At 42.4% G+C, this 20,910-nt stretch overlaps 1 protein-coding gene across 6 annotated transcripts in view; it reads right to left on the bottom strand.

Annotated features, from left to right (window-relative positions):
• LOC130275550 (transducin-like enhancer protein 4) overlaps positions 1–20,910 on the bottom strand; it is a 129,685-nt gene that overhangs the window by 103,568 nt on the left and 5,207 nt on the right. For all 6 annotated transcript variants that reach the window (XM_056523640.1, XM_056523659.1, XM_056523650.1 and 3 more), the window contains exons 3-4: positions 20,819–20,882; positions 20,566–20,610 (exon numbers count right to left, since the gene is read on the bottom strand). In XM_056523640.1, coding sequence (XP_056379615.1) covers positions 20,566–20,610; positions 20,819–20,882 — 109 coding nt within the window. The remainder of the gene's footprint in view (positions 1–20,565; positions 20,611–20,818; positions 20,883–20,910) is intronic.

Genomic DNA, 20,910 nt, shown 5'->3' with positions numbered 1-20,910 from the left:
TTAGCCATGCCATAGATGTTCCATACGTATATGCAGTGGACTACAGAATAAGCAAAGTAATGGTAGGGTCACACGTGCCATACTTTGCTGTTGCGCACTCTTACCCAGTGACGTCAATAGGAAGCAAAATCAACTTTGTATTTTGCAACCCATTGACTTCAATTGGTAGGAAAATGCACAGCAGCAAAATACAGCACTTGTGACCCTACCCTAAATTAGACTCATTCACAACACAGATTTGTTTAATCCACAGAATGTCAATTTTTGCTGCAGAAAAGGTAGGGATTTGCTGCCGATCCGCAGGTGCAAACACAAGCATGGTGAGAATTCCCTGGTTGCCCACTAGCCTACGTTTCTGCCCTTATGGCAATGGTAAGTCATGTCTAGGAGCAACTGCATTGGTAACATGGGTCAACACATCATTGTTGGAGCTGAAAATACCATTTGGGGACCAGACTAACCTCTGCATTGGAACGGCAGTAGGATATTTTTTTAAATATTTTCATGATTTTTAGAAGCACAGTGTAAATATAACTTTAATGTTTACCTGCACTCAACGTTTCATATGCCACAGGTTCCTAGGCTAAATAAATTTAAAAAATACAGGAACCGAAAGCAAAGATCTAAAGACACAACATGTTTTGCTTGGTTGCTGAAGACTGCAAAACCACAGTTCTGCACAGTTTAATGGATGTGGCTCAAAGCCACCGAGTAATACTTTGGTTTACCAAAATGCAGTAAACAGTCTTGTCTGGGTCTCTTAAATTTTCCAGACCTCTTAAACTGTGAGAAATAAAAAAAAAAAGGCCCTGATAGAGTGAGAAAGCAAACTGCAGATGAAAGGTGTCCTCTTTTTTATTTTAAAAGGGTTTCAATGTATAATTTTGGCAAAGCTATAGCTTGACAATTAGACACAGATTAGAGCCATTCTGTTTATCTAAGCCTGTTGCCAGCATATCAATGACTGAGCTGTACACTTGGTCAACTAACTACTCATTTACAAAGTTGTTTCAAGATAATCACCACTTGCTATTTGCACTTACTCCATGAACAAACTATTAGTAAGAAATGGATTCGGACAACTCCGTAATTTGGTGGGCTGATCTCAACTAAAGAGAAAAGGGAGGGGAAAAAAAATGATGACAGAATGTTATATCCGTGCGGTTGGCTTCTCTTATATTTGCTACAGCTAAAGGAATAACATTTAGTCTGTAGTTAACGTTCCAGTGTGGTTACAGAAACCTTTACTTGAATCCCAATATGGGCTATGTGGTCAAACTTGCCTCAAATATCTCAAAAAACACAGGGCCCAAATCATGGTCACTCTGGTTTACCAACTGTGTGCTCCCATCCTCCAATCCTTGGTCATTTACATAGCAGAGGACTATTTAAAGAAGCCCACACAGAAATAAAAACTTCAAAAGCAAGAGGCCAACCATGACACACAGGCCAACAGTCAACATAGTGTGCTGGCAAGAAGACTGAAAAAAGGACCATAAAGCACTGGTCAGGAGAATGAGATCAAACACCTTTACTACAGCGGTCAAAAACAGAACTCCTGAACTCCCCTTTTCAAACTACTACAAAAACTTTTAAGACTCAGTTACACTTATTTAATACAACTCTGTGGAGGTTCCTGTCCCTGCTTTCAAAAAGACATTATAGGTCCTTATATCACCTAACTAGTAAAACAGAGGTTAAAACCAGTCTTTAATCGAATTAAAATTGGAGACCTTCATCCACCTTCTGATCAGAACAAAAATCTACACTCAGACTAAACTGAGCTGAATCTCTCAGATCATAAACTGAACTACTACTGAAGGGTGGGTTCACACTACGTTTTGAAGATACGGTTATCGGGCTGGGGGAAAGTGAAAAACGGGCGCTCCCATATCCCAGTTAGATCCAGCCCGTATCTCATTCATTTGAATAAGCCAATTGCAGTCATCCCCCCCCCCCCCCCCCCGGTTTATCTGACCACGCAGAAGCCCACAGGAAAGGCAGGGGGAGAGAGGCCGTCGCTGCCCGCTTCTCTCCCCCTTCCTTTCCCGGGGTCTAGAGCCCTGCTGCCGCCGCTTCTCTCCCCCTGGCTATCGGCGCCGTGGCCCCATTGCCTCCCCCATCCCCGGTTTTATGATTACCTGTTGCCGGGGTCGGGTCCGCGCTGCTTCTGGCTCTGGTGTGGCGTCTATGCGTCGTTGCCATGCGGTGCGAGGCGAGGCACAGTGACGACTGACGCGACGTCACTAGTCATTGCGTAGCGCATAGCAATGGCGCATAGACGCCACACCGGAGCCAGAAGCAGCGTCTACCCAACCCCGGCAACAGGTAATCATAAAACCGGGGATGGGGAAAGCAATGGGGCAGCGGCACCGATAGCCAGGGGGAGAGAAGCGGCGGCAGCAGGGCTCTAGACCCCAGGAAAGGCAGGGGGAGAGAAGCGGGCAGCGACGGCCTCTCTCCCCTGCCTTTCCTGGGGGCTTCTGCGGAGTCACAAAAACCGGGAGGGATGGGGGAGGTAATGGGACAGCGGGGCCGGCAGTCTCTGGACCCCAGGATAGGCAGGGGCAGAGGAGTGGGCAGCGACAGCCTCTCTCCCACTGCCTTTTTCTGGGGGCTTCTGCGGGGTCAGAAACAGTGTATCGGGGAATACACATGCATCCTCATTTTACCAAGGATATTTGGGTAAAAAACTTTTTTTTACCCAAATATCCTTGGTAAAATGAGGGTGTGTGTTATAGGCCGGTGTGTGGTATACCCCGATAAATACGGTAGATATAAAAATGGGTATGTGAATACATAGGAAAAAATATGAAATAGATATACTATATAGAAAGCTCCGTACATGTAAAAAAAATATAAAAAATATATATAGAAAAAGGTAAAGACGTAAAATGTTTGAGAGAAAGCCAAAGATTTCTAATTCTGAGTTCATACCGTAAGGTCCTAATGATTGAAATTCATTTATGTTAAGAAGATCCGAGACATTTTCGCTATTTGGTTTCCACCTCGCCAGTCTTTTACTGTTTGTATGGCCACATAAGGAATACAAATAGGGTCTTGGTTATGGCATTCCTTGAAGTGAGATGATAATGATTTGTATATCAGATTTTAATATTGTACATATGATTATCGTTTTTAAACTTAGTTTTCTACACGGACATGTTATTACATATATCACTGAAGTGCTGTCACAGGTAGGTAATTCATCTATTTTATGTTTATGGGAATTGATGGTTGAGGATACGGTTTCTGTTCTTTTTGGAAATTTTGTTTGCTTACAATTGGTACATCTTCCACACCTGAAGAAACCTTTTTCAAGGAGAACCAAGTTTGTTGTGGGTTATTAATTGGATTTTGGCTAGGTTGTTTCGTGGTTGGGGCTACCTTAATCCCTAGGTTTGGCGCCTATATATGATTCTTGCTTTATCTGTTAATAACGGTGCTAAGGTTTTATCTTGCTTTAATAAAGGCCAGTGTTTATAATGTGTTCCACTTTCTTGAACTGGTTGTTGTATGGTAAAAATTTTATTTCATTATTTGTTCCTTTTTGTTTTTTTCTTCTTCAGTCTGTTCATCAAAATATGACTTTCTATCTTGTCTTATTTTCTCAAGTGCTTTCATCAATAGATTCTCTGGGTAGTTTTTTTTGTATGAAGTCCTTAGTTAATCCTTTTCTGCTTCTTCAAATCTGTCTTAGTTAGTGTAATTCCTTTTTAGTCTCCTAAATTGCCCCTTGGGGACATTAAGGAGCCATCTAGGAAGATGCCAGTTTTCGAACAGAATATATGAATTTCTTGCCATATTTTTTTTTCTTGCCTGCTACCGATACATTTAGATCTAAAAATTCTATGTAGCAAACATTGGTCAAAAGGGTAAATTTCAGGTTAAAATAAATATGTTATTAAAAGAAAAAAAAAATTGCAAATTTTCGTTCATTCCTCTCCACATCATTAAAATGTCGTTATTATATCTAGGACCAGATATGCGCCTAAGTAAAGGGTCAGAAAAATGTTTTCCCAAAACCCCATGAAAAGATTTCCATAACTCGGCGCAAGTCTGATCCCCATGGTGGTACCCACTTTCTGGCGATAAAATTGTTTGTCAAAATAAAAATAATTGTGTGTTAAAATTAATTTAATACTCTGTCAAAAAAAAAAAAAAAAAAAATCTGCTGGTGGGAGGTCTCTTGCCTCTGATAACAATAATAAGCAGCTTGTATCCCTTTGTTCATGATTGATGCATGTGTAGACGGAACTGACATCTAGAGTTCCTAGTATCCAGCCCTCTTGCCATTGTAAGTTCTCAGTGACGGTAATTGTGTCCGTGGTATCTTTCAAATATATGAGGGTATTTTCTTCACATGGTTGGAAGTATGTGTCTACGTATTGTGACAAATTCAAAGTAAGTGATTGGATCCCTGAGACTATAGGCCTGCCAAGTGGCTCTGTAGAGTGCTTATGTACTTTTGGTAGACAGTAAGATAATGGTAGTCTTTTTTTCAGTGCTCAATAAAAAAAATCTAATTCAGTTTTAGTAAAAAATTTCCTCCTTAAGTGTATTAGTGCATAGCTCCTCCAGTTGTTTGGTATATTCTAATGTCGGGTCTTTTGGTAAATGATCATTTGTCTCCTGATCTTCTAGTTGTCTATAGCATTTACATATTTTTCATGAACAAGGGATACAAGCTGCTTATTACTTTTTATCCTAGGCAAGAGACCTCCCAAGAGCACAGATTTTTTAACAGTATTAAATTCATTTTAACCCACAATTATTTTTATTTTGACAAACAATTTTATTGCCAGAAAGTGGGTACCGCCATGGGGACCAGATTTGTAAGTTATGCAAGTCTTTTCATGAGGTATTGGGAAAACATTTGTGACCCCTTACTTCGGAGCAGATCTGATCCTATGGCAGATATTTATTGATGACATTTTAATGATGTGGAGAGGAATGAACGAAAATTTGCAAAGTTTTTTTATTTTTTTTATTTGTTTAATCTTTTATTAACATTAATGTACCCTTTTGACCAGTGTTTCCTATGCAGAATTTTTAGATCTGAAAATAACGGTAGCAGGCAGGAAATTGGAAGGACAAACTTTAAAAAAAAAAAAAAAAAAAAACGATGGCAAGAAATTCATATATTCTGTTCGAAAGCTGGCAACTTCCTAGATGCCTCCTTAATGTCCCCCAGGGACAATTTAGGAGACTAAAAAGGAATTGCACTAACGAAGACAGATTTGAAGAAGCAGCAAAAGAATTAACTAAGGACTTCATACAAAAAAAAAAAAAAAAAACTACCCAGAGAATCTATTGATAAAAGCACTTGAGAAAATGAGACAAGATAGAAAGTCATATTTTGACAAACAGACTGAAGAAGAAGAAAACAAAAAAGGAACAAATAATGAAGTTAATTTTACCATACAACAACCAGTTCTAGAAAGTGGAACAAACAAACACTGGCCTTTATTAAAGCTACCGTATATACTCGAGTATAAGCCGAGTTTTTCAGCACAATTTTTCGTGCTGAAAACAACCCCCTCGGCTTATACTAGAGTAAACTCTCCGCCCTCGGCTGTCCGGGCTTGCTGAGAGTTGTAGTTTTGAAACCTCTGGAGGTCTGCAGGTTGAAGACCACTGCGGCCTTCGACATCATCCAGCCCCCCCCCCACCCCCTTTAGTTTTGTACTCACCTCCGCTCGGCGGGACGTTAGGGTGCGCTGGTCCGGTGCTGCAGGACTGTCCGGTGGGGAGGTCGTCCGGCGGGATAGTGGTTCCGGGCTGCCATCTTCACCGGGCCTCTTCTCCGCGCATTGGGCCCGGAATAGTCACGTTGCCTTGACAACGACGCAGAGGGACGTTCATTACCTACATCCCTCTACGTCGTCGTCAAGGCAACGCCTCTATTCCGGGCCCGAATCGCGGAGAAGAGGCCCCCCTGGTGAAGATGGCAGCCTGGAACCACTATCCCACCGGACGACCTCCCCACCGGACAGTCCTGCAGCACCGGACCAGCGCACCCCAACATCCCGCCGAGCGGAGGCGAGTACAAAACTAAAGGGGGTGAGAGGAGGGGGGGGGGCTGGATGATGTCGAAGGCCGCAGTGGTCTTCCACCTGCGGACCTCCAGAGGTTTCAAAACTACAATTCCCAGCAAGCCCTCAGTGGTCTTCAACCTGCGGACCTCGAGATGTTTCAAAACTACAACTCCCAGCAAGCCCGGGCAGCCGGCTGCCGGGCTTGCTGGGAGTTGTAGTTTTGAAACATCTCGAGGTCCGCAGGTTGAAGACCACTGTATCAGACACTGACAAGCGGTGGTGATGAAGGTGGGGGGGGGGGGCTGATGACATGTGGTGATGATGACGACAAGGGGATGATGAAGGGGGGGTGGGATTATGACAAGGGGATGATGGGGGGGGTGGGATGATGAAGGGGGGTGTGGGATGATGACAAGGGGATGATGACAGGCGATGATGAAGGGGGGATGATGACAGGCGGTGATGATGAAGGGGGGGGGATGATGATGAGGGTGTTAATGACGGGGGTCTGGATGATGACAGGGGGGGGGATGATGTATTTCCCACCCTAGGCTTATACTCGAGTCAATAACATTTCCTGGGATTTTGGGGTGAAATTAGGGGCCTCGGCTTATATTCGGGTAGGCTTATACTGGAGTATGTACGGTAGATAAAACCTTAGCACCGTTATTAACAGATAAAGCAAGAATCATATACAGGCGCCAAACCTAGGGATTAAGGTAGCCCCAACCACAAAACAACCTAGCCAAAATCCAACTAATAATCCACAACAAACTTGGTTATCCTTAAAAAGGTTTCGTCAGGTGTGGAAGATGTACTAATTGTAAGCAAACAAAATTTCCAAAAAGAACAGAAACCGTACCCTCAACCATCAATTCCTATAAACATAAAATAGATGAATTACCTACCTGAGACAGCACTTCAGTGATATATGTAATAGCATGTCCGTGTAGAAAACAATACATTGGCCACACTAAAAGTTTAAAAACGAGAATCGGTGAACATATGTACAATATTAAAATCGGATATACAAATCGTTAATCATCATTTCACTTCAAAGAATGCCATAACCAAGACCCTACTTGCATTACTTATGTGACCATACAAGCAGTAAAGACAGACTGGCGAAGTGGAAACCACATAGCAAAAATGTCTCGGATCGAGTCGTAATATACCGTATTTATCGGGGTATACCACGCACCGGCCTATAACACGCACCCTCATTTTACCAAGGATATTTGGGTAAAAAAAGTTTACCCAAATATCCATGGTAAAATGAGGGTGCGTGTGTGCGCGTGTATACCCCGATACACCCCCAGGAAAGGCAGGGGGAGAGAGGCCGTCGCTGCCCGCTTCTCTCCCCCTGCCTTTCCTGGGGTCTAGAGCCCTGCTGCCGGCCTTTCTCTCCCCTTGGCTATCGGCGCCACTGCCCTTTCTGTCCCCCTGATTATCAGTGCCGGCGCCAATAGCCAGGGGGAGAGAAGCGGCGCCGACAGCCAGGGGGAGAGAAGGGGCAGCGGCACCCATTGCCGGCGCCGCTGCCCCGTTGCCTCCCCCCATTCCCGGTGGCATAATTACCTGGGTAGGGTTCGCGCTGCTGCAGGCCTCCAGCGCGCGTCCCCTGCGTCGTTGCTATGCGCGGCGCGGCGCACTGACGTCATGCGCCGCGCAGCGCATAGCAACGACGCCGGGGACTCACGCAGGAGGCCTGCAGCAGCGCGGTCCCGACCCAGGTAATTATGCCACCGGGGATGGGGGGAGGCAATGGGGCAGCGGCGCCGGCAATGGGTGCCGCTGCCCTTTCTCTCCCCCTGGCTGTCGGCGCCGCTTCTCTCCCCCTGGCTATCGGCGCCGGCAATGGGGCGCCGGTACCGATAGTCAGGGGGGACAGAACGGGCAGCAGCGCCGATAGCCAGGGGGAGAGAAGGGCCGGCAGCAGCGCTCTAGACCCCAGGAAAGGCAGGGGGAGAGAAGCGGGCAGCGACGGCCTCTCTCCCCCTGCCTTTCCTGGGGGTGTATCGGCGTATAACACGCACATAGACTTTAGGCTAAAAATTTTAGCCTAAAAAGTGCGTGTTATACGCCGATAAATACGGTATATGAATTTCAATCATTAGGACCTTACGGTATGAATATTTTACATCTTTACCTTTTCTATATAGTTACATGTACGGAGCTTTCTATATAGTATATCTATTTATTTATCATATTTTTCCTATGTATTCACATATCTATTTTATACTATATTTATATTCACACTTACTAGACAGTATCTATCCAGATGTATATATCCTACTTAAACGTTTATGCACCCGATTATACACCACATTCTACATTACCATTCCATAATATATATATATATATATATATATATATACACACACATATACATATATATACACACACACACACACACACACTATACTATTATCCCTATTCATAATCTCTCCTTTTTAGGCTGGCTTCACACTAAGTTTTGTGTTTACGGTTCCCGTATACGGCTGGGAGGAGGAGGGCAGGGCTTAATCGCAATCGGACGTATTCGGGAACCGTATTTAATGCATGTCTATGAGCCGACCGGAGTGAACCGCAGCCTCCGGTCGGCTGCGTTTTCGGCCGTATGCGGTTTTCCGACCGCAGGCAAAAACGTGGTCGACCGCGGCTTTGGTTCACTCCGGTCGGCTCATAGACATGCATTAAATACGGTTCCTGAATACGGCTGAGTGTGGGCGCCGCGATTAAGCCCTGCACCCCCTCCTCCTAGCCGTATACGGGAACCGTAAGTACAAAACGTAGTGTGAACCCAGCCTTACTGAGATCCGTCCCTTGTTTTATGACTGTGCTCAAAAAACACCCATGTCCAGGGTACATCATGTTTGCTAATTACCCCCTTTTTACCTTATATAGAGAACGAACAATTGAAGTCACTAGATCACTGACGAAGGACCTAGAGGGTCCGAAATGCGCTTGATCCAGATCACCTATACAGAAAGGCCATTATACAGCAATTGTGCAGCCGCACAGCACGATGGCCCCAATACTGACAAGACACTGTGTCATGAAAGAAAGCTGCTTCCAACATTAGAGCACGCGCTCCCACGAGGACCTGCTGTCATCATCCTGAGAACCGGCATCTAGGTGATCCGTCTGTTGGGAGGCAGACTCCGTCACCTGAATCAGGAAAACGTCGGCAAGCCATCAGGACATCGCAGGACATATTACCCGAGACCGCCGCTGTGCAACCAGGACGGGTAAGCGGTACATAGTACCAGCTATTCAGTACAGTCTATTGCGGCCGCCGAGCCATGGAAGTGTGAACATTGCGGTTATCATTGTGAACTTTGAACCCTACATCCACCTATGCTGCAGACCCAGTGCTGCTCTACTGGAACAGTTTGCCAGCAAACAGCGCTTAGTAACTAAGACTAAGAGAAACTTCCCTTAACCGACGTAGTGGGCCGCAAACTTGGGGACTGCAGCGCTTGCGAACAGGCAGCGTTCCACTAATAACAGTCAGCGAATAGTGCCCCATTACCAGCGCTTTACCACCAGCACAGCGCTGAGAAAGTTACATTATTTCTACCCTAGGCTGTGTATCATATCTAGCAGTGGTTACATTGTTGTTACAGAAATAGTTATTTATCTATACCTTTTATATTTTGTCCTTTACCTAATACATATAACAGAGGGGACTGCAAGAATCCTGCGTCCTCTCCGTGTTTATTTTTATTGTAATTGACCTACTATTTAGAATACATTATTAATTATAATTATAGAATACAATTACACACGCAGCGATACTAAATATATGTTTATTATGTTTACATGTTTTATAAACTTATGAACTTTTAACATGGACGTGGTTAAGGTGTGTCTTTTAAACTTTTATTTAAACTTTATTTTTTCGGGCGTCGGGAGTTCCACATCCCTGATTGCAACATTCTGAAGTCCTTGAGAAACCTGCCATTTACTATAGATTAACCTCTTTTACCACAACACCAATATATAAAGTTAAATGGGCACTGTCACCAAACTTTTTTTTTTTTAATATGTTGTAGTACTCATATACTACAACATATCTCTAATATAGATCAATTTATTTTATTTTTTTTTTTCATTAAATTTGTTTATTTTACATTTGAAAACCGCCCACTAGGGGGTCTCCATCCTAGTGGCCGGCTGCAGGCTGGCGTGACGTCAGGCATGAATTCTGACCGATGCCGGCCGGGTCAGACAAGCGGAAGCGAGCGCTGAGAGCAAATTGACTCCCTGGCCTCACCCGCCTCCCGGCATATACACGGCGCTGCTGCTGCTGGACGCAGCACTTGGGGATGTCGGGAAGGGGGAGTGGTTGTTAGCGCCGCGGCCATAGGGGGGGGGGGCATAAAAAATGTATTGTTCTCGGGGGGGTGGGGTTCAGGGGACACATATGATCAAGTATTAACCTTTACAATTGTTTTATACCTACAGTCATGGCTGTAAATGTTGGCACCCCTGAAATTTTTCAAGAAAATGAAGTATTTCTCACAGAAAGGGATTGCAGTAACACACGTTTTGCTATACACATGTTTATTCCCTGTGTGTATTGGAACTAAACAAAAAAAGGGGAGGAAAAAGAGCAAATTAGACATAATGTCAAACCAAACTCCAAAAATGGGCTGGACAAAATTATTGGCCCCCTTAACTTAATATTTGGTTGCACATCCTTTTGAAGAAATAACTGAAATCAGTCACTTCCTATAACCATCAAGGAAACTTTTCCCAACAGCAATTTTAAAGGACAACTGTAGTGCAAGACTTTTATATAGTCCTGTGCCCGGGCCTCAAAAATAAACAAAATAAACTTTAACATACCTTCCTACATGCCCCCGTTGGCCGGCACAGGCCTCACGGTCCAGCGGTGCTAACCTCATTCAACTTCCTGGGGACGGGGGCGCCGCAGAGCCGTCGGCGTATCACCGGCCGCAGCGGTGTCCCGCCCCGGCCGGTGATAGGCTGAGCCCACTGTCATGGAAGGAGCTCTGGCCGGCTTCTTACATGACAGTGGGCTCAGCGGTGTCCCCGTCCCCAGGAAGTTGAATGAGGTTAGTACCGCTGTACCGTGAGGCCTGTGCCGGACCAACAGGGGCACGTAGCAAGGTATGTTAAAGTTTATTTTGTTTATTTTTGAGGCCTGGGCACAGGACTATATAAAAGTCTTGCACTAAAGTTGTCCTTTAAGATCTTTCCACAGGTGTTCAATGGGATTTAGATCAGGACTCATTGCTGGCCACTTCAGAACTCTCCAGCGCTTTGTTGCCATCCATTTCTGGGGGCTTTTTGACATATGTTTGGAGTCATTGTCCTGCTGAAAGGCCCAAGATCTCGGCCACAAACCCAGCTTTCTGACACTGGGTTGTACAGTGCGACCCAAAATCCATAGGTAATCCTCAGATTTAATAATGCCTTGCACACATTCAAGGGACCCAGTGCCAGAGGCAGGAAAACAACCCAAAAACATAATTGAACCTCCATCATATTTCACTGTAGGTACTGTGTTCTTTTCTTTGTAGGCCTCATTCCGTTTTTGGTAAACAGTAGAATGATGTGCTTTACCAAAAAGCTCTATCTTGGTCTCATCTGTCCACAAGACGTTTTCCCAGAAGGATTTTGGCTTACTCAAGTTCATTTTGCCAAAATGTAGTCTTGCTTGTTTATGTCTCTGTGTCAGCAGTGGGGTCCTCCTGGGTCTCCTGCCATAGAGTTTCATTTCATTTAAATGTTTATGGATAGTTTGCGCTGACACTGATGCTCCCTGAGCCTGCAGGACAGCGTGAATATCTTTGGAACTTGTTTGGGGCTGCTTATCCACCCATTCCGACTATCCTGCATTGACACCTTTCTTCAATTTTTCTCTTCCGTCCACGCCCAGGGAGATTAGCTACAGTGCCATGGGTTGCAAACTTCTTGATAATGTTGTGCACTGTGGACAAAGGCAAATCTAAATCTCTGGAGATCGACTTGTAACCTTCAGATTGTTGATATTTTTCCACAATTTTGGTTCTCAAGTCCTCATACAGTTCTTTTGACCTCTTTCTATTGTCCATGCTTAGTGTGGCACACACAGACACACACTGCAAAGACTAAGTGAATTTCTCTTCTTTTTATTTGCTTTCAGGTGTGATTTTTATATTGCCCACACCTGTTACTTGCCCCAGGTGAGTTTAAAGGAGCATCTCATGCTTAAAACAATCTTCTTATTTATCCACAATTTTGAATGGGTGCCAATTATTATGTCCAGCCCATTTTTGGAGTTCGTTGTGACATTATGTCCATTTTGCTTTTTTTCCTCCATTTTTGGTTTAGTTCCAATACACACAAAGGGAATAAACATGTGTATAGCAAATCATTTTCTTGAAAAATTTCAGGGGTGCCAACATTTACAGCCATGACTGTATATTTACAGCTAACAATATCATCTTTACACTTTACATCCCACTCCAAATTCACGGCTAAACATATTTATTAGTCCTTGAGAACCTGCCATTTGCTATCTATTCCAGGTGAGGCCGTACCAATGCTTTATAAAGGGCTAGTATTATGTACCTGTCCCTAGAGTCTATGCCTCTTCTGATACATGACAATATCCTGCTGGCCTTAAAAGCAGCTGCCTGACACTGCATGCTATTCTGTATTCTATAATCTACAAGTACACCCAGATCCTTCTCTACCAGTGACTCTGACAGTTTAATCCCCCCTAAGACATATGATACATGAAGGTTATTAGTACCCAGATGCATAACTTTACATTTATCCACATTGAACCTCATTTGCCAAGTGGATGCCCAGACACTTAGTACAAGTCATCTTGTAACTTATGCCCATCCTCTATAGACTGTACCTTACTAGAAAGCTTGGTGTCACCTGCAAAGATGGAAACAGAGCTGTTAATCCCATTCTCTATATCATTTATTTATTACACTTTCATTTTTTCCTCCTTACCTTTTAAAAATCATAACCCTTTCAATTTTGCACCTAAAAATCCATATGATGGCTTATTTTTTGCACCACCAATTCTACTTTTATAATGAGATTAGTCATTTTACCCAAAAATCCACGGCGAAACAGGAGGAAAAAAAAATCATTGCATGACAAAATTGAAGAAAAAAAACATTTTATTAATTTTTGGGGATTCCGTTTCTACACAGTACATTTTATGGTAAAATTACACTTAATTCTGTAGGTCTATACGATTAAAATGATACCCTACTTATATAGGTTTGATTTTGTTGTACTTTTGGAAAAAATCATAACTACATGCAGGAAAATGTATACGTTTAAAATTGTCATCTTCTGACCCTTATAACTTTCTTAGTTTTTCATGTACGGGGTGGTATAAAAAGTTACCATAAATACTCTATTTTGGACTTAGGAATTTTTTTGCGTGTACGCCATTGACCGTACGGTTTAATTAATGATATATTTTTATAGTTTGGACACTTACGAACGCGGCGATACCACATATGTTTATATTTTTTTATATTGAATTTGGGAAAAGGGGGGGGCGATTTAAAAACTTAAGAAAGGGGCTAATGTGTGTTTTTTTTGTTTTGTTTTTTTACAGCAGCAGAGGTAAGCCCTCAGGCCACAGTGGATCGCCCCCCCCCCCCCCCCCCCGGCGATTGCGTGGCGGGGGGGGGGGGGGTCTGATCCACCCTACTGGACCACCAGGGATGGGATAAAGGCACCTTTAGATGCCGCTGTCAGCTTTGACAGGGGTGATCTAAAGGGTTAATAGCCAGCCACGGTGATCGCCGCATGTCGGCTATTAACACCGGCTACAAGAATCAGCTGGGGGCCATCCGTTACGACGCGGGCTTGAGTCGGGAGTCCACGTCATACCCCGTAAACAGCACATGGACAAGCCTAGACGTCCATGGTCGTTAAGGGGTTAATAACCAGGGACCAATCAGAGTATGAATCATTGACCACCACTCTCTGGATATGGTCCTTAAGACAGTTTTCAATCCAGTTACAAAACTAAAGTTTCCAAACCCAAAGACCTTAAACTTACCTATCAGAAGTCTATGAGGGACAGTATCCAACACCTGATCCTGGTTTTATGGGGTGTTGGGGGTAGACACATTTGTGTACAGTCAGTTTACACAGCATTAAAAAGGACATCATTATGAGTTTCCTCCAAATACTGACAACACTACCAAAAAAGAAATAAAAAAATAAAGAAAATCTACAGCTATTCCATAATATTGCAATTTTTTCTTCTTTTTTGGGCCAGACTTTGATACATTCCTCCCGCACAAACCACAGCAAACCTAAGCAATTTTCATTTCTCCTATTTTCCAGGAAATACTGTTGTGAACTTTACAGAACCACTACAGAAGTGAAACTTTTCATCATATTTTACCACCCATGCAAACACTAAGCTTACATCTACGCTACAGCTATTCTCCTGCCGCGGCCTACAAAGCACCACTGGCTGCAGGACAGACAACCAGAATGTTAATGCCCCCTCTGCCCCCAGGTGTTATCTGCTCCAAGTCATTCATGATGCAGCAACAGGAGAGTCAGGGTGTCAAGAGGTGAAATGAGAAGCCTGACATTTCCCTTACAAAATATAGAGTTTCCAGTTTACTACTGACTGGCCTATTCTAAATGGTGACAGTTTGGTGTGACATTATGTCCAATTTGCTTACCCCCCCCCCCCCCCCCCCTTTTTTTTTTGGTTTAGTTCCAATACACACGAAGGGAATAAACATGTGCATTACAAAACATGTGTTAATACTTCATTGTCTTGAAAAATTTCAGGGGTGCCAACATTAACGGCCATGACTGTATGTTATGCTACATAGTTGAATGGTAGCATAGGTATGTTAAGCTTGCTTTAATGCAGTCTGTACAGCATTCTGAGTGGTTTTGGTAGGCCAAAAGGTTCTGAAAGACTTCCTTTAAAAATAGCCACAGGATGTAGGGGAATTAGTCAAAGAAACATGTGATCCTTCATAAAATCATTTATGAATGAATAGGCATTTAAGTTTATGACGAATTTTATACAAAATATGGCATGTATAATATTATGCACCAGTTCCATACTAAACAAGTCTATGCGCCCAAATGACAGAGCAGAACTGCCCAAAATACCCCATGTGAAAAAAAATGTATCCCTCAGGTCCCGTTTCAGCCTGGTGATTGGGCACTGCTAAAGCTCGTCTCCACGGAAGCATGCTGAGGACAGGTTAGCAGCTGAGCCCCATGCAGGAGATAGCGGCAGCTCCAGTGGTGGAATCCCCCTGCTCAGAATGGGGGTGGAACACACCCCAACCCCCCCCCCCCCCCCCCCACACACACACACACACCCTGAGTACTCCTTTAAATGCATTATCAAAATGTCACTTTCCTGCTGACTGAACCACTAGCCATCTGTGCAGCCCTTGGTGGCTTCTGTTGGCCTTAACTGATAGATCTCTCCCTGTTTTTGTGTAGGGAAAGACCCAACAACCAAGGCTTCAAGGCTGGTGAGGCAGGGAGAAGCCGCTAGTGATCGCCCCAATGACTCGTGAAACATGTAATGGATGAAAGTTCCCCAGAACTATGAAAACAGTAATAAAACCACATAAAGCTTCACTTTTACTGTTTAGTTAAAATCCCAATACACTAGAATAGCGTCTAAGTTACAGTGGAAACACACATTGAGGGGACATATTCAAAAGTAAGTGTGCCACTTTTTGCGCACTAAAAAGTGGTGTGAAAATACCATACTTAAGTTTACACAATGCACTTTAGTTTCACAAAAGTGGGCATGGTGTTGGATTTAGTTTACATTACAGGTCATTTTGGGAAAAATGCCAATTAAACACAATTTTTGTAATTTTCCGTAAAAACACGTAAAAAATGCACACAGATCAACTAATAGAGTGCCACAAACCCAACTAGTAAGCTTTGAAAACGGTGAGAAAGACGGAAAAAAAAAAAAAAAAACACAAGTGTTATTAATATTTCTGTAACATTCTAATTATGTACCCCACTGTGTCTACCCAGTCTGGCTCTTTTCCGCCCGTATTGTAATTATCCAGAAACGTGCCAGACAGTAGATATATTAAAGGAGATTTATCAAAACCTGTGTAGAGAGAAAATACTACAATTCTAATAGCAACCAATCAAATCGCTTCTTGCATTTTTACGAGGCCTTTTTAAAAATAAAAGCAGCAATCCGATTGGTTGCTATGAGCAACTGGTCGTCTTTTCGTCTGCACAGATTTGGATAAATCTCTCCCATTGTGTGTAACCACTTCATATCAGAGACTTTATTCATACATGAAAACCGTAAAAAAAGAAGACCGGCACAACTCCCCAAAATGAAGGCAAATATACTTGGAGAGATCTTTGCTCCAATGATCCCTGAATAATAAAGGATTGGACAGAGACTAGTATGGAAGAGTTTTACTCTTAATGTACACTTTAAAGTGGTTTAAGCAGCCATGATTGAAGTCAAATCATTGTCCAAAATGCGTTGATTATACCAGTGATGTTTTTATTTAAATAATTAGTAAAGCTTTAACGTTTAAGGAGCTGGAAGTTTATTTGCATTTAAGTCTATTTAAACGTATTGCAATTTTTACTGAAGAATAAAAGTTTGTTTTATGGGTATCTTGTGCTGTGGAATACTACGTTTGGAGGAAGGAACTGAAGACGTGCAAGGAGTGTAAAGGGGTTACCCAAGATTAGAAAAATTATAGCAGCTTTTTCTCTCAAAAACAGCACCACATCTGTCCTCAGGCTGTGCATGGTATTACAACTTGACTCCACTCCCTTCAATGGAACTGAACTGCAATACCATATACAACCCGTGAAGTGTGATGCTGCTTTAAAAAAGCAGCTATGGTTTTTCTACTCCTGATAGCCCCTTTATATTTACGATTGATGACAGGCTCCCTTTAAGCAGATGTCTTCCTGAGATGTGTATTTTAAATCTGCAGCATGTTCCACGACAACTCTACAGTGTAGTGTTGTTTACTATAGAAATGCTGCAAACCTGTCCATAAAATTTAATTAAAATGAAAATATCTGCAAATATATACTTAGTGGCAAATTTGCACGATTTGTTGCGGAGTTGCCACTACCGATTTACAATTAGTTCTGTGGCAGGTTTTTCCCAGAACACCTGCCGCAGACCCATCCTGTGCGAAACCCTCTTCAAATGTAGTACGCTTCCTCTGATTGTACAGCACAGCAGATTGGCGCTCTACGCATATAGGTTCTTATTTTTCATAATGTAAGTCATATTCGCCAAGTGCTGTGAAAGCACAGCAGCATAGTGACAGTATTCATACACATCCTTTTTGTGGATTCAAGAAAACTAGTTAAAGATTTAATGATTGTGACTATGTACAGACGGATTACAACGCTCAATACAAGTTATTACAGTGCATGGGTTAACTGGACTCTTCATGTCTCAGGCTATCCCCCTAGAGAGGAAAGAAAATGGAGAGCGAGAGAGGAAGGAAAAAAAAAAGCCCTCACTAAAAAGGGCCAACCTAATTAAAACCAGCTCCTTCTGCAGCCGCGGCTTTGATTTAGCTTATTTACACATTAACTGCAGCCTCCTTTTGGAAAATCCAGTCTATTCAGTGTAACACGCAGGCCCTTTTATCTGCCCTGGACAGCATTTTCTCCAGCAGACGAAGTAGATGCCGATTGATTTGCTGTCGAGCATGGTAAATTAATAGCAACAAATTGCTGAGGGCCCCGCTCACTGCTTCACTATGCTTCGGCAGTTTTGCTTTATTTGCTCCATGATGGGCAGCAGTCAGCCCTCTTCAAGTCAATTTCTTCTTAACAACCTGCAATACTTTTCAATGGTGAAAATAGAGCTATTCCTTGTAAGTCAAAAATCAATATCCTATAGCCCTTAGAAAATGCTAAACAAGCAGTATTGGCAATCCACTTGGTACTAGAGGGTATCAGATATAAAGCAAATCCATACAGCCTCCCTCCTTCAAGTTATTACAGTTTGCTAAAAGGATTCTAATGCCATTTATCATCATTTGCCATCGACTGCTGCATCTACAATTATGACATCCTATCAGGCTGCCGAGCCCTTTCATGTCGGCTCAATTAATATTTCAGCAGCACTTCAAAATGGCTGTAGCCCAGGTCTAGCAATAAAAATTTACATGGCGAGAGCAACAGATTCATTTTCAATAGGCGCGTCTGCGTTTAACCCTTTGAAGCACAGTCGCAAGATGCACGTCGGGCGAAGGATGTGATATCTCCGGCAAAATTGATACGCACTATCGCTACAATGGATACAACACTTTCTTCAAAGGCATACATCTAATTAAGAACTCGTGGGGGGGGTCATTATTATGCCATCCTAGGACACTAACCCCACAGTGTGTCTGCGTGTATGTGTATACATATATTTCCTATGCATTTACCACCCAGGCTCCAGCTATTTACTCAGTTTCCAAAATTTAAATTAATTATGTTCTCAAACATAATTGTTAAAAATTGGCAACATTACACAGGCTTAATTAAGATTAAATCCAATTTACTAAATGTACTTTAATTGGTACTAATTGCATTAGCTTTCCTTTCAGAATGACAAATTCCCCATAGGTTTCGCTTTAATAGTCTTCTATCAAAATCAACACTGGATGACTGATGATGAGCATCAAAACAAGAGGAGGGCTCAGCGCAAAACATCGACCCCACATAGTAACAGCCGGGTGCTTATGCTTTCATCAATTTGCCAGGTCTCAATCACAGTCTTTCTTTTCGGTTCCAATGAAATAATATCCCACAGTAATAATAATAATAAAAAATTAATTCATTAAATTAAAAAATAAATAAAACACGGCACTTGAAAGTGCCAAAAAAATAAGAAGAAGATACGATTTGCAGACAAGAAACAAAAGTCAAGTCAAAAGACGCCATAGATTTAAAATAGCAGGGTCACCAATTACTAGGGGGTACTTCTATGGTCTCTGGAGAACCCTGAGAGGCATAAATCTAATAAGCTAGGCCCGATCTGTAGCACTCAGTCCAATTATGCCACAGGGCAACTTCACAGAATTATAACCTGCCTTCTATTACAAGGGTATCGAGTAAGTACATCTGGATGAGTGCCTGAGAGGGACCAAGGCCGTCTGTCTAGTGGAGGAAAACAAAGACAGATATAACCTCCCCCCACCCTGTCCCCTCCCTTCCCTCTTTGGTGAAGAGAGGAGGAAGCAGAGATTAAAAAGGAATATAGTAAGTAGGTGGTTTTGCGGGGCTGTCTGTAGTTCTTAATGCGATAAACAGCCTGCAGGATTTTGTGTAAGATTGCATTTAAGGAAGGCTGTATAAAGATCAATTTTGGAGTAGAAGGGAGATTATGAAGCTTCTCTTTTAAGCTGTAAAAATCAAGGCAAAGCAAAAGGACTGGGTGGAAATATGACAGCATAATCTCCCTCATAAAATTCAGCATATTCCCTCATAAAAGAGGGGGGGAGGTAAGGCCAGAAAATAAATAAATATAGGGAAATGATTGTGCACCATGTATTAAAAACATATTTGAAAAAACAAGATTCAACATGACATTAGCCACTAAATCTTAAATCATTAAACTCTTTAAAGCGACTAATTAATTTCCCGGCTGCAAACAGTGACATGGAAAATTTAGAGCTGGTATCACAGCTAAACACTGATAATTACTAAGCAGGTCTGATGCAGCAATTCACTGGGGCCATCAGGAATTGATGAAGTCCATAAGTATTACTGCGTTGTTTACATTACTAATTTGAACAAAAACGACAGTAATGGAAAATTATATTCTAATTAAACTTAATCCTTGGTAATCCTCTATCCCAATCATAATTACACATACAACTTCCCCATTAAAGTGGAAGTGCAACCCTTAACATAATTGTTCTTACAATGTTTGGAATTAAAATGTCATTTAACTCTTCAATTCGTAATCAACAATGGCGTTTGATTGCTTTGATTTTAGCACAATTAGTCCTTTAGGCGACGCGTTTCTATTTCCGTTTCTTAAAACATTTTTTTTTTTTTTTTGCTTTCCTCAGAACAAACATTTCTTCACCCACATTACAGAAGCAAGCGATCCAGCTGTCAGTACACACAAACATAATGGAGCTCACCACAACAGAAAAGACGCGTTACCCGAAATATACAAGTATGCAAATAAAGTACTCTGGCTACAGCAGCTCGCCTCTATACAAGGAACAAGTGCATGTGTCTAGCTTGACGTTTCTCACTTGCTATATACATTAAAAAATGCCTAAAATATTCGACAAGGCGACTCCGCTGATGATAGCAGAATATAAAGAACCTATAATCAAACCAAGTGCAGTCTCTTAACGCTCCCGATATTAAAGCAGGAAGCCCACAAGGCAAACAAATATTCCAACATTTTTCTAGAAATTCTTGACATTATTGACTTAATCCACAAAAAAAATGCACAGAGCAAAAGGAACGTGTAGAGCATATATTCACAGTGAAAGGAAGTGGAAGTAGATCAACGTACCTGTTTATGCATCTCAATATTCAGCCCGTATGACATTTCATAATACTACAGGAGGGGGGAGAAGAAAAATAAAAGAGAAAACCCATTAGATAGCCTTGAAGCTATGGCTGCTTCTTAGAAGTGCTAGAATATGACAGAAGACCACACCGAATATTCAATCCTTTACCCTATAATCCAGCTCTTGCCTCCAGCAACATAAGGCTGGTATGTAAAAGCTATAAAGAAAAATAGAAGAGGACATATTCCTCCTTACCATCACATAATGCCGCTGCATTTCTGTCTTCTCGCTGGCCAGTTTTTCACATTCCAGCTTCAAGCTGCACAAAGCAATGACAAAAATGGTCA

Source organism: Hyla sarda, chromosome 1, assembly GCF_029499605.1.
Source record: "Hyla sarda isolate aHylSar1 chromosome 1, aHylSar1.hap1, whole genome shotgun sequence".
In the NCBI taxonomy this organism is placed as follows: Eukaryota; Metazoa; Chordata; class Amphibia; order Anura; family Hylidae; genus Hyla; species Hyla sarda.
The sequence above is the reverse complement of the archived record's forward strand: the minus strand, read 5'-3'. Positions and strand labels throughout refer to the sequence as shown.